The sequence below is a fragment of the Danio rerio genome, chromosome 4 (assembly GCF_052040795.2).
Source record: "Danio rerio strain M-AB ecotype USA chromosome 4, GRCz13ab, whole genome shotgun sequence".
In the NCBI taxonomy this organism is placed as follows: Eukaryota; Metazoa; Chordata; class Actinopteri; order Cypriniformes; family Danionidae; genus Danio; species Danio rerio.
In genome coordinates this window covers 29,533,848-29,547,117 of record NC_141024.2, presented here as the reverse complement: position 1 = coordinate 29,547,117, position 13,270 = coordinate 29,533,848, and the positions used below count along the sequence as shown (strand labels likewise).

At 34.3% G+C, this 13,270-nt stretch overlaps 1 protein-coding gene across 1 annotated transcript in view; it reads right to left on the bottom strand.

Annotated features, from left to right (window-relative positions):
• Window positions 1-13,270, bottom strand: part of cerk (ceramide kinase) — a 56,424-nt gene that overhangs the window by 21,671 nt on the left and 21,483 nt on the right. Inside the window, 5 exon segments of the mRNA NM_001441533.1 lie at window positions 2,234-2,379; window positions 7,846-7,912; window positions 8,636-8,761; window positions 11,382-11,504; window positions 11,656-11,787. Coding sequence (NP_001428462.1) covers window positions 2,234-2,379; window positions 7,846-7,912; window positions 8,636-8,761; window positions 11,382-11,504; window positions 11,656-11,787 — 594 coding nt within the window.

The following is a 13,270-nucleotide window of genomic DNA, read 5'->3' as shown; positions in this document are numbered from 1 at the left end:
ATTTTATATCATCATAATTAATCTTATTATTGTCATTAATAATCAGATTGTTAAACAACATGTACATCACTAGTAATGATTATGATTATAATGATGATGTACTGTAATTGTTGTTATTATTAATACAATTATTATTATTATTAACATTGATATTATTATTATAACTATTATCATTAGCAAACTATTAAATAATCAATACTCACCTGATAGTACATCAATATTTCTTTTGAGATTATCAAAAAAAGCCATTCCAGCAAATATTACAGTTTATTCAATCAAACCACATTAATTACTTAATTCATTACAAAAAGAAGCTAATTGTTCTGTAAAACCAGAGGTGTCCATCAAGCCACTTTAACAACAAACCACAGACACTGAACACACAGGCATTGTTTTGAATGAATTGCCCCTATAGTCTCCTGAACAGCCTGTAAAAGGATTCACCTACTCCGTTTCCTAAATATGCTCTCCAGACAGGCTTTTGGAAGAGAGCTATATAATCCCAAGCAGTCCTCCTCAAGTATGCAGCTGTGCCCATGAGCAGGTGTAAAACTTACAATGACTTGGAAAAAAAAAGAAATCTTGAAACGCAAATGCTTGTAATGGAACTGCAAGTGACAGATGCTTCCAGGAACACTGCCAAGAAAGTGATGCGCATGAAAAAGCGATGAAATTCAGGCTGAAGAACTGTCCTGTCTGCATATAGACTCTGAGATTTGTGATTGTAGACAGGTGATTCTCAGTCCTAGGGCATCACCAACACTGCACATTTTTGGATGACTGTTTTAATGTACCCTATTCAGCAAATCATCTTCTTAAAGGAACACTTCACATTTTTGGGGGAAATGGGCTATACGTTTTACAACTCCCCTATAGTTAAACAGTTAAATTTATGCAATTATAAATCCAGTCAGATGATCTCTGAGTCTATTGGGAGCACTTTGGCTTAGCTAAGCAAAGATCATTGAATCAGATAAGACCATTAGCATCTCTCTTAAAAATAATTTGTTAATTTTCTCATTTAAAGCTTGATTCTTCTGTAGTTACATACTGAACTGACAGAAAATAAAAAGTCACTATTTTCTAGGCCAATGTGGATAGGAACTATACTCTCATTCTGACGTAATAATCAAGAAACTGTTGCCGTACCATGGAGCAGCAACCGCAATGAAAAACAGCTTACTTCCATCTGTTTTAGTTTATTCTTGGATATGGGTTAGGATATGCAACCAAAGTAAATTCTCAATTGTTTTTTAATAAGTTTCACACAATAGTTATAATGACAGATTTTAGCTGATTTTAAGGCATCACAAAATATCACTGTATCTGTCATTTTCTGTCAGTCTTAGTACATGAAGTACCAACAGAAAAATCTTTAAATAGGAAAATGATCAAATTCTTGAGTGAGATGCTAATGGTCTAATCCAGTTCAATGATCTATTCTACGCTAAGTTAAAATTGTTACCCATACAGAAAAGTCAAGTTTTAAACTGAAACATAAATAAATAAATAAATAAATAAATAAATAAATAAATAAATAAATAAATAAATAAATAAAATAATCAAATCTCTGGCCATTTTGGAGTGAGATGGTAATAGTCTAATCTGATTTAATGATCTATGCTAAGCTAAGCTAAGCAAAAATTGTTTCCGTTACAGAAAAGTCAAGGTTTAAACTGGGAAAAAAAAATAAAAAATCCTCAAATCTCTTCAGGTCATTCTTAAGTGAAATGCTAATGGTCTAATCTGATTCAACGCTTTATGCTAAGCTAAGCTAAAATTGCAATACAGAAAATTCAAGCTTTATATTGAAAAAATAAATAAATAAATCATCAAATCTCTTTGGTCATTATTGAGTGAGATGCTAATGAACTAATCCAATTCAATTATCTATGCTAAGCTAAGCTGAAATTGCTCCCGATACAGAAGTACAAGCTTTAAAATGGGAAAATTACTGATTCTCTTAGGTAATTCTTGACTGAGATGCTAATGGTCTAATACGATTAACTGATTTATGCTAAGCTAAGCTAAAATTGCTTCTAATAGACATGGAGATCTCCTGAATAGATAAAAAAAAAGGTAAAACTCAGCTGTTACACTTTAGGGGAGTTGTAAATAAAGCCTTTTTTTCTTTAAAAGTTGAATGTTCCTTTAATAGAGTACTCAAGAATTAATTTGTCAACAAAGAAATGTGTATCAAATGCTACTTGTTTGCTCGAGGACATAGACCCACCTGCAGGAATAATGCCGATGCGAAGTCCACACGGAATAAGAGTCTCTTCTGTTGAGTTCTCGTCTACACCGGCGTCTTGTTGCGTTCGGGAGACAAGGCCATGCATAATCTCGCTGAACATGCCATCTCCTCCAACACACACCACACTGCAAGCAAAGACACGATTACACTGCATGTTTAGTAAAAAAAAACATTTTCTGCAGTGAAATGAAAATGCATGTTGCCAAATAAATTTCCTTTAGCCATAATTAAGCCACCCTGGACCACAAAACCATCACAGGGACCAATTTTTGAGTATTGAGATTAAATATACATCGTCTGAAAACTTCATAAAGAAGCTTTCCATTGATGTACAGTTAATACACAATAACCTCAAATACAAATAGCCTTCAAAGTTGTCCAAATTAAGCAATGCATATTACAAATCCAATGGTTATCATATTTTCAGATGGAAATTTACTAAATGTCTTTAGAGAGCTTGATCTTTATTTAACATTCTAATGATTTTTGGCTTAAAGAAAGTCCATTTTGACTCTTACAATGCATTTTTGCCTATTCCAACACGGTAAAAAAAATATAAAAAAATCACATGCTTCTCTTAAATTTTTAAGTTGAATCTTTAACAGTCATTTTCGTTATCAGTCACTAACTTTATCAGTCATTTTAATTAAATTACAGTAAATCGGATTAAAGCAGACTGGATAAATTTAGGTTTATTAACTTGACTTGAATATTATTATTAAATTACAATTATCATAAATATATGTTGTTATGACAATCAAAATTATATTTTTTACAGTGCACAATTATATCTATGCAACATGAGACTACATATACGTCATATATACGTCTGAAACCAAACTAAATCTGCCAGACTTCTATAGTTTATTAAATTAAATGAAATGCTCTAAAATGCACAGCAGAGTTTCCTAAATCTTGAGGTCATTGCTTGTTTAAAAAGGTAAAAAATATAAAATAATATTTTATTTACTCATATTTTATGAGTTACATATTGAGCATTTTATAAAAAAAAATTATAAAAAAAACAAGAAAATAAAAACAAAATGTAAACAATATATTTAAAAAAGATAAAACACTGATCAAAATAATGCTAGCCTAGCAGGTACAGGATGTCAACTTGACGTCAGATTGACAACGTTATGTGAACGTCGCATTTTGTTTGAAAACAAAAACCAGGTTGATATCAGAACCCAACGTCAGCCAAATATCAATGTCCAATGATGTTATAGCTTGACGTTGTGTGGTTGTTACCACTATGACGCTTATCAGATTTTGGTTGCCATACCTGCAAATAAACATTAGTATTTGATGTCAATATGACGTTGATTTGATGTTGGCTTGACGTTGGATTGTGGTCATTTTTCAGCACAACCTTATTTGACGACATTATTGGTCATAAAAATAGCGTTATCCTAAGACACTGGCTTGAGATTAAATTTTGGTCGTCTGACGTCAAGACCTAAATCTAACCTAATGCTAATGTCTTATGACATTATGTGCCTGCTGAGAATCTTCATCAGGTGGTAAGTTCAGGTGGTCAGCATTTTTGTGAAAGTGCATATAGACTTTGGCAACTAAAAAAACACCATCAAAGCAATAGGTGTAATACAGACAACTATGTTATCACCTCTTATATTGGCCAAGAAATTGGGTTTTTAATAAGCCCCAAAACCAAGTAATGTTCATTGCAGAGCCAAATGGGTGAAAGATGCAGCAAGATCGGCATTGCTAGACCAATTGTAAACTCAGCCCCCCTAAAAATCCCCCCTAGCCTTTAACTATAACTTAGCCCCCCTAACCTCTCAACACTAGAATCGCCCATGGCTGGATGTCAACAACATCCATTTATTGGCTCTACAGCGAATAACCTACTATAACTCTCACAAGTATTACAGCAACTGTTCACCTCATTGAAAATCTATTCCAAGCTTTTTGTTACCAGAACAAATTGTTCATAAGCTAGTGGCAATAATCTATATCTTTATACCGTTCACTCCAAACTGTCATGTGCATTATGAAAATATTGCTCAGGTAGGATAAAGAGTAATTAAAAGAGCTTGTGATTTGGGCAAGTGATTTTAGTTTTGACAGTAATTGGCTGATCGTCAACTTTTTTTCATGCAGATTCAACATGATCGATGTGCAAAAAACTAAATGGACGGCAAAGTCCAACTTGTGCCGACAGTGCAGAATACACAGTAAAATGGACTGACAGACAATCAAAGATAGCTCAGCTTGGTATGCTGTGGACTTTAAGCATTAGTGATAGTAGAAAGATGAGCCTTGTGATAATAATATATGTGGTTCCTGTATCATAACTTTGGAACCAATAGAAGATCTTGGAAAATTCAATTCACCTTTTTTTCTTTAAATATACAAACATTTTTATTTTTTTTGGTTGGGCCATTTAAGTCCAGCTAACAAATCTAACTTTCAAACCCCCAGGATAATTAGTTAAATCGGTTTTGTTGGACATGGACAAGTCTAGATTAAAAACAGGCAGTTCAAAATCAACAGCATACGTGTTTCCTCACTGTTATGTACTTCTGGAAATATAACAAAAAACAAAATTTTATCACCTGCTCCTTGGTAAACATAATAAAAAATAAAAAAAACTAATTTCCCAACATGTTCCCAATACTTGTTTCCCCAACTGAAACAAGTCGTAAACCCTATTTAACTTGCATGTCTCTCGATTATTCAGTCTTTTCTACTGAATCTTCTTGAGGCATCTCAAACCAATATATATTGTAGTACAGCATAGCATCACTACGCATGGTATCGCATAGACGTAAAGGCAACAACCGAAAACAAACATTCCGTCTTAAGAAGGCGTTGTTTGAAAAAGTCGTGGCAGCCTCACGTGAATCAAAAGCATAACTTTCCTCGTCGAATTTCACCCAAGTAGAATACAGAATTTGAAACTCCAATCCTTTCTAATATAGAGACTGTTTGACTTCTTTAAAATCAGCACATTTCTTCGCAAAAGCTGCGCTCATTTACCATTATGTCACCTGGCCCAGTTAAGTGCCTTTTCCTTTTCTTGAAAAGGGTGGAAGCAAACAATGAATGGTCTAGGAGATTGCCCTGGTCCAGGCTCGGGGCAGAGCGCACGGTGCACATGCTCAAGTTCAGAAGGGTTGTCAAACACATTGTGTCTTCAAGCAGCCCAGAAATCATCCTCACTGCTTCCTCCTACATCATACGCAGGTTAGACCTTCTTGATCTGTTCTCTTTGGACAAAAAGAGATGAATTTTGTGCCTTCAAAGATTTAATAAAGTACTTCAGTAGATGAGAGTCAGTGTTGGAACGAGCTTACTGTCTCTGGCTGTTTCAGGTGTATCTTTGCTGCTAGTGGTATTGTTCGCCGCCATAACAGCTAACTTTCCAGCTAGGGTTCCGTTGCTGGTGCAGTACACTGTTTCAGTTTCTCATTTCTCTTATTAAACTATATATAGGTATATTTTAACTTGTGAAGTAATTGGATTGAAAAAGAAAACACTTTTTATATTTAAGGGTAGATTCATCTTTGCTACTCTTTCTTACATCGTCGAGAACCTGAAGTCCCCAATTCACCTTTATTTCTATAGCGCTTTTTACAATTTAGATTATGTCATAGCAGCTTAACAAATATAAAGTTCTAGAAAATTCTATAAAATCCTAACATTGGCCTGATAGCAATGAAAGCCTATGTCCTATACTGCAAATCCCTCTCCATAGTCACACATCCTGAGCGCATGAATGTGCACTAGAAAACATCACTACATTACATTACGTAACATTCACTAAACTTTATAGTAAAGTTAGTAAATACCAGGGCTGGACTGGGGCAAAAAAATAAAAATAAATAATAAAAAATAAATCAGCCCTGGCATTTTAGGCCAGAGCAGCCAACTATATACACAATCAAAATGCTACCTGTCTATGCACACCCTTGAATATGTTTACCAACTCCTATAAGCACAAAAGCCAAATAATGAAAGTTGACAAATTAAAAACATAAAAAATTTTACTTATTAGAGTCTATATTAAATAATGAACATAACAAAAACTGCCTGCTGACACACAGTTAATGTTGACTACCAAAATAAAGTTAAATAATAAAAGAAATGTGTCAGAGACCCTTAAAAAACATTTAACCTAACAGTGAAACATTAAACAATGGTATGTAGTCAATCAAACGAATCTAAACGATTAAAAAATGCAACAAATATTTGTTTGGGGCCGAACTGCAAAACTAAATGTAAAAAAAAATAATAATAAAATTGTTTTGCTTCAGTTGCACACTAGTTTTAGCATGTATAAATACAATTATAACCATATTGTAGAAATATTATTGTAACTATATAGGCCTACATCATGCTGCCGATCAAAATCAAAATGACATGATATCACAGGTGATTGCCTTCTGACTAAATGCACCTTAAAATACATGAATGACACTCTTCAGAGCGTGAGAGGAATACAGTTCTTTAGGATCTATATCATTTGAAAAATAAAGACTTGCAGGTTAAGGAAACAGCATGGAAGGAAGTTGCTGATGGCCTTGGTGCAGATGAAAAGTAAAAATAAATAGTTATATAGACAGATAGGTAACTAAATAGAATAGACACGGATAGATTTATCTGTGCAACAGCTGTGCGCTGCTTCTGCTCTCCATGCACGTGTGTGAAATAGGCATTGTTCTCAAATATTTTGACACACCTACACTGCACACTCACATAGAGCCCAAAATGTGAGGTTTTGATTGGGTCAGCCCAATTTCAATAAGGAAAAGAACCAATGGACTGCAGATTACGTCACATGCCCCCCCATTTAATTAGGCAGAAAAAAAACAACAACAAAAAAAAAAAACGAAAGGCTGCTAAGTGTTTCTGGGCTGATCAAATCATAAGATGGCGATCAGCCTGGCCCAAAAAGTACGTTAGTCCAACGGGAAACTGCCCGGTCTGCCAGATGACATGCCTGGTAATTACAATATCACACTTGAAAAAAAAATTACAAAGTTAGGTAGGTTGTTGACATTTGCCTATCGTTCTAAAAATAATTTAATCTTTTCTGGGTGAACAGGGTACGCAGATGTATGCAAATACTTATTTCAACAGGCAGACAGGACAGCCTATCATAATGTTCGGACTTTATGATAGGCTTGTTTTAACTTTAACTTTTTTTGGTCCTACACCTTTTTTTGGTCCTACACCTTCCACTGAATATTAAAATACAAATACATGTGAAGAACTTCATTTAATGATAACAAATCATCCACATTAATAAAACAAAAATCATTTCTGAGGACAATCACCTAAATCCCTTAAACCTCCTTTCTGAAATACAGAAAAAAGATACAAAAGTAAACAGAGATATGTGAATTTAGCGCCAGCTTTAAAGATGCATTGATGTTGTCATTGTTAAAAGCCACTTTCAATCGTCATTTCCTTAAATGCCAGGAACAGTCACCTGTTATTCCAGCAGACAGAATCAATGCGCAAATGTTAATCTGAGCTTTGCTGCGGAAGATGCAATCTTAGCTGTGCAAATTAAGAGTTGCAGCGCAGTGACCGCGATATCCCACAGCAGGACATCCACTTACCCATCATACTTCTTCAGATCAGCCTCTGCCTTCAAGTGGTCTCTGGCATGATTTGCATGCTCTGTAACTATAGAAACAAAAAGGGAAAAGCCATTGTTACCAGGTTGATGATAGAGAGGGGGGAGAAACATCATTATGTTCATCTGGCAGTTAAATTGCATTTTTCTGCTAGCTTGATGGAGACCATCAATCAGCTGCATCAGATGATGAAGCTGAACTCGTGGTGAAAAACAATCCCCGGTACATTTCATTACCGGTTCTTTACCATCAGCGATGATGTAAAAGCGTAACTCGGAGGGATGCGCTGAAAATGAATGGGGCCTAGGACCGAGCCCTGTGGATCACGCTGATGATATATGCCAAAGGTGATGTATGGAGCTTATTAAACCGTCGGCAGAACATCTTGTTTGGCTCCTCTAATGATTTGGTTTGAATGGTATTTGTCCAGCAAGACATGTACTTTACCATTTACGAAATGTTCGCGTGGTCGTAAAAAAGAACACCCTCAAGCAACTGCTGAGCCAGCCTGTAAGCCTCAGCCAATTTTCACACAAAGCCAGGGTCTTCCTCGCTCAAACTTAATAAATAATGGATGTCTTTGCATTCCTATGTTTATCGACTATCACAGTTTACATTATGGCCAGCTCAGATGATAGATGGCGCTGTAAATAAAATCATATTCATGGGACAGGTTGGCAGGTGGGGCCTTTTGCCAACCAAGATCTATTCGCCAAGCATAAAAGCTCATTTTTTATTTAAATGTTAATGCAGGCAGCTGACGGGCACTCACCAATCACGTCGGTGGAAATGGAAGCCCGGGAAAAGATGGGGGCCACTTTGTGGTCGTAAATCTGCTTGCCGCGTTGTTTTCCTCCGTAGGGGTTGATGTACACCAGCAAGCTCTTCGGTCGATTGGCTGCGGAATGGGAGGCGGGCAGAGCATTAAAAGTGAGTTGTTGTTCGACAACAGTCTTTCTAGGCTGTCAAATCTACTTCATTAAGTTGCTTTTGACAAACTTCATATGATTCAGCAATATAGAGAAGCACAAAACTATGTGCTGTTGTAGTCAATACAAAGCATTTTATAGAATTGGCATTTCACCTTAACATTTAATGTCATTTTCCCTAACACTAAATCCACTTTAAAACATTCTGGATGTTTATTTAAAATGAAGTAATGGTAGGCTAAGCTAATAATTAGCCTACCCCTGCAGAAAATAGGCTCTGTGGCTTAAAACAGTTGATTCTTGAAAATTTATTCATTTATTTTTTTCATATTTTGGATTCGAATTGTAACTGCCTCAAGAAAAAAAGGTAAATATAGACTAAAAATAAATAAACAATATCTCGTAAAAAAGGGATCTTTAAGAATTTCAATATCCATTACAATTCAGAGTCACTATTTAATTCCAAAACAATTCTTTAGCTAATTTATTTCCCGTTTCTAAACCGATTTAGAGTTCCTATGCTTATGTTTAAGAACGGAATCTACACTACCTGACAAAAGTCTTGTCGTCTATCCAAGTTTTAGTAACAACAAATAATAACTTGACTTCTAGTTTATCAGTTGTTATCAGTAGTGGCTCATATGAAAGACGAAGGCCTCTAGATTATACTTACCAAAATAAAATATGATCATGTCTTGATTTTTATTTATTTAATTAGGATAGTAAGGTCTGACTTTGCTTACACAAAAGTTTTGTCACTCAACAGAAACATTGTACAGGATAGAATATAAAGTCATGGTGCAGTGGAAAAAAGATTTAATATTGTGCATGACTCCTATGAGCTTGGAGGACTGCATCCATACATCTCTGCAACGACTCAAATAACTTATTAATAGTTGGAATGGAATGGCAAAGAAAACTTTCAGCAAAATGGATGGCAAAGAAAACTTTTTGAGTTCATCAAGATTCTTTGGATTCATCTTCAATGCTCAATAATGTTCATGTCTGGTGACTGGGCTGGCCAATCCTGGAGCACCTTGACCTTCTTTGCTTTCAGGAACTTTGATGTGGACGTAAGTAATGGGCAGCAAAAATGACTCGATATCTCAGACTGTTAATATTGCCATACTAAAATGTAACCCCAAACCATTATTTTTCCTTCACTAAACTTGACTTATTTCTGTAAGAGTCTTCGGTCATGTGGGTATCAATAGGTCTTCTGCAGTATTTATGATGATTGGGATACAGTTCAATAGATGATTCATCTGAAAAAAAAAAAACTACTTTCTGCCACTTTTCCAAATGATCAACCAGAAGTCAAGTTAATATTTGTTGCTCTTACAAATGCTTCATAAGTTTCTCTAACTTTCAATTTCATTCACAGACTATTAAGGTTATGCTTCTAGGTGCTGCATGATTGGTATACAGTAGTCAACATCTGAAGTATTATCACCTTTCATCAAAGCCATTCTGAAACTATTGAACAACACCCATTCTTGCTTTTGATTCACTTTTTTGAATCACTTTAAATGTTAACTACTACTATTTTCTTAAGTTTGTCCATCTTTGTCCAAATTAAGCAAATTTAGCAGCATAAGTACATGGATCTGTCAATGCTTAATATTTTTTTCTGCTTCTAGCTCACACATGCAGTGACAGCCTGCACTAATTTGATCTAATTTGGATACAAAATTGTTTCTGAACTTTTGAAAAATTATTTAGACTCTTTAGAGAAAGAATCCCAATTTATTTTTCTCCTTTTTTTCATATCACTTTAGACAATTATTTCAGTATTTTTTTATTTTTTTATTTTACAAATTAAGAAGTTATGCATGTAGTAATGTGTTTGGGAAAGTTAAATATGATGAGTTAAATTAAATCATTTTTAAGACCATTATGATTAAAATTGTACTCATAAAGGGCTAAAGGCTAAGGAATTTTTTAAATGGCCCAGATGGAAAATATTTATATTTGCCCTATCAAAATAATAATAATAATAATAATAATAATAATAATAATAATAATAATATCAAATTAATACATTTATTAATACAATAATACATAAGCAATAAAAAAAATATATTTCTTTGCAAAATAGTTTAAATATTGTGTAAAAACAAGCAAGCTCTACTTGTATCCATACACTTTTTTTTTCCAACATAAACCTTCTCTAAAATTAAAAAATAAATAAATAAAAAATGAACAAATGTTTTACGTTTTAAAAACTGTAATAAACTAAATCTATGCACAACATTCTGCCTAGGTCGGTGTCCTCAGCAGTAAATACATGGAGAACTTTTAAACAAATGTAATTGTAAGGAAAATAATTAAACAATTATGACAAAGTTAGAATTGCCTTTTTAAATGTAAAGTTTAAAATTTATTAACATGGATTGTTGGTAATTGTATAGGTTTTGGCCAGACTGAGCAGCAATAAATAAATATAGGAAAATTAAGACCTGTTTAAAATATTTGAGAACTACAACACAATATTTCAGTAAATTTAAGACTTTTTAAAGGCCTAAAATTTGGATTTTGAGATTTAAGACATTTTAAGACCCCTGCATAAACCATGAATTAAGGACGCACTCAATAATGCTAGCTGTTCCTTAATGGTTTGTATCCAGAGCAGGCATAGGGAATGTTCGGAGCATTGGAAAGTCACGTTGCTGCACCGCCAGCAGTGCTGTCTCGTCCTCTCCACATAGTACACTGCAGAGAAACACCAACGAGAGAAGCCGCATTATTATATAAACTAGGGTAAAGGTCAACTGTATGATTGAAATCCGTCTGATAACACAGTAAAGCTATGCATTCTGCAGCTATCAGGGGGGCAGATAAACAGATTACAGTCTGATTGTACCTGTGAAAGCGTGCTGGCAGGAGTCTGTCGGGCTCTGGGGAACTTTCTGCCATTTCCCAGTGTCTTTACATGGGGAGTCATCTTCCTTTTCCTGAACAGCTATAATCTCACACACTGGGACACAATGACTACCTGTGTATAGAGAATAGAGTATAGGGTCACAAAACATGTGAGACATAACAACCCCTGTTGCCAAGTCTGTGGTTTTCCAGTGGAATTGGGCTACTTTTGATCTGTTTTCTTTCTTATATTGCATATAATATATTTACCTGAAATTGTGGTGTTTACATATTTTACTCAACTAAATGGTATGGCCTGGCGATATATGACAAAAATCTCAAATCACAATATATTGCATCCCATACCCAAATAACAATATATATAGAGCGGGGAAATTAAGTACAAAACACGTCATGTTTTTTTTTTTTTTTTTTTTTTTCTGAGAACAATATTTTTAAAGGAGCTGTTGACATGGAATTGAACCAGGGGTCCATTTTTCGTATGTGGATTACTCAGTTAGCTGGATTTGCATATTGACGATTTGACAATTTCGTTCTTCAAAGCTGATCTGAGAGTTGTTGTCATAGCAACAGTTCTGCTAGCTCAAACCTGATCGGAAGCAGGTTCATTTCATATAAACAGGATTAGATCGGGTCAGTTCAAGCAAAGATAATAGAGAAAGTACCGAATTATGATATTTTCTTACAGTAGTAGTTATATACACTTAGGAAAATAGTAAAAAAAAATAATAATAACTATATATATATAAAGTTATAGTTATTAATAAAATATAAAAACTTATGCAATCTGCACCCTCGAAATGAAAGTACAAAGAGAACATTTATTGATATGAACTTTTTAGATCGCTTTAGTACAATTTGTGTATGATAATAGAAATGCAGAATATGTGACTTTTTAAAAAAAAGCAATAATACATTAATGCAGTCATGAACATGTTTTGACAGTTAATATGCCAGTGATTATGCTTCACATTCACAAAAGTTGCAGACACCTTTATCAATATCAAAATGCTTTTGTAAACATCCAGTTATTTTATACAGCGATTAAAAAAACGGCTACTGTAATAAAGAAAATATCTTCTCAATGTAGAACTAAATACATTGATATGCATTGAAATACATGATCAATACTCTTGACACATGAAAGTGTAAAGCCTGCAGTTCACAACATATGTGGAAAGTTATTGCGTGTCATATTTAACAAACCGTTTACTGTTAATTTGATGTAATTTTGCTCACATGGATAATTGAATATTAATCAGATGATGTCATTACGCTGCTGTGCCGTCAGCCAATCGTTGCATTGCTGATGATGATTTCGAGGATCGATAGATCTGTCCTTCACAACACATGCAGCGATCTCAGATCAGTTCATCCAGACATTTTAATCTGACTCGCATACTTGTTTGAAGAACCAAATTAGCCAGAGATCAGTTATCAAGATGAAGAGATCCAGGATCGGCAAAATCATCTTAGATCATTTAAGCGAGGTACGAAGAACAGACCCCAGATTTTGGTAAAAACCCCAAACTACAAACATAAAAATAGAAAGTCTTAAAAAATATTTATTTACATTAGATTTGTTTTCTTTGCAT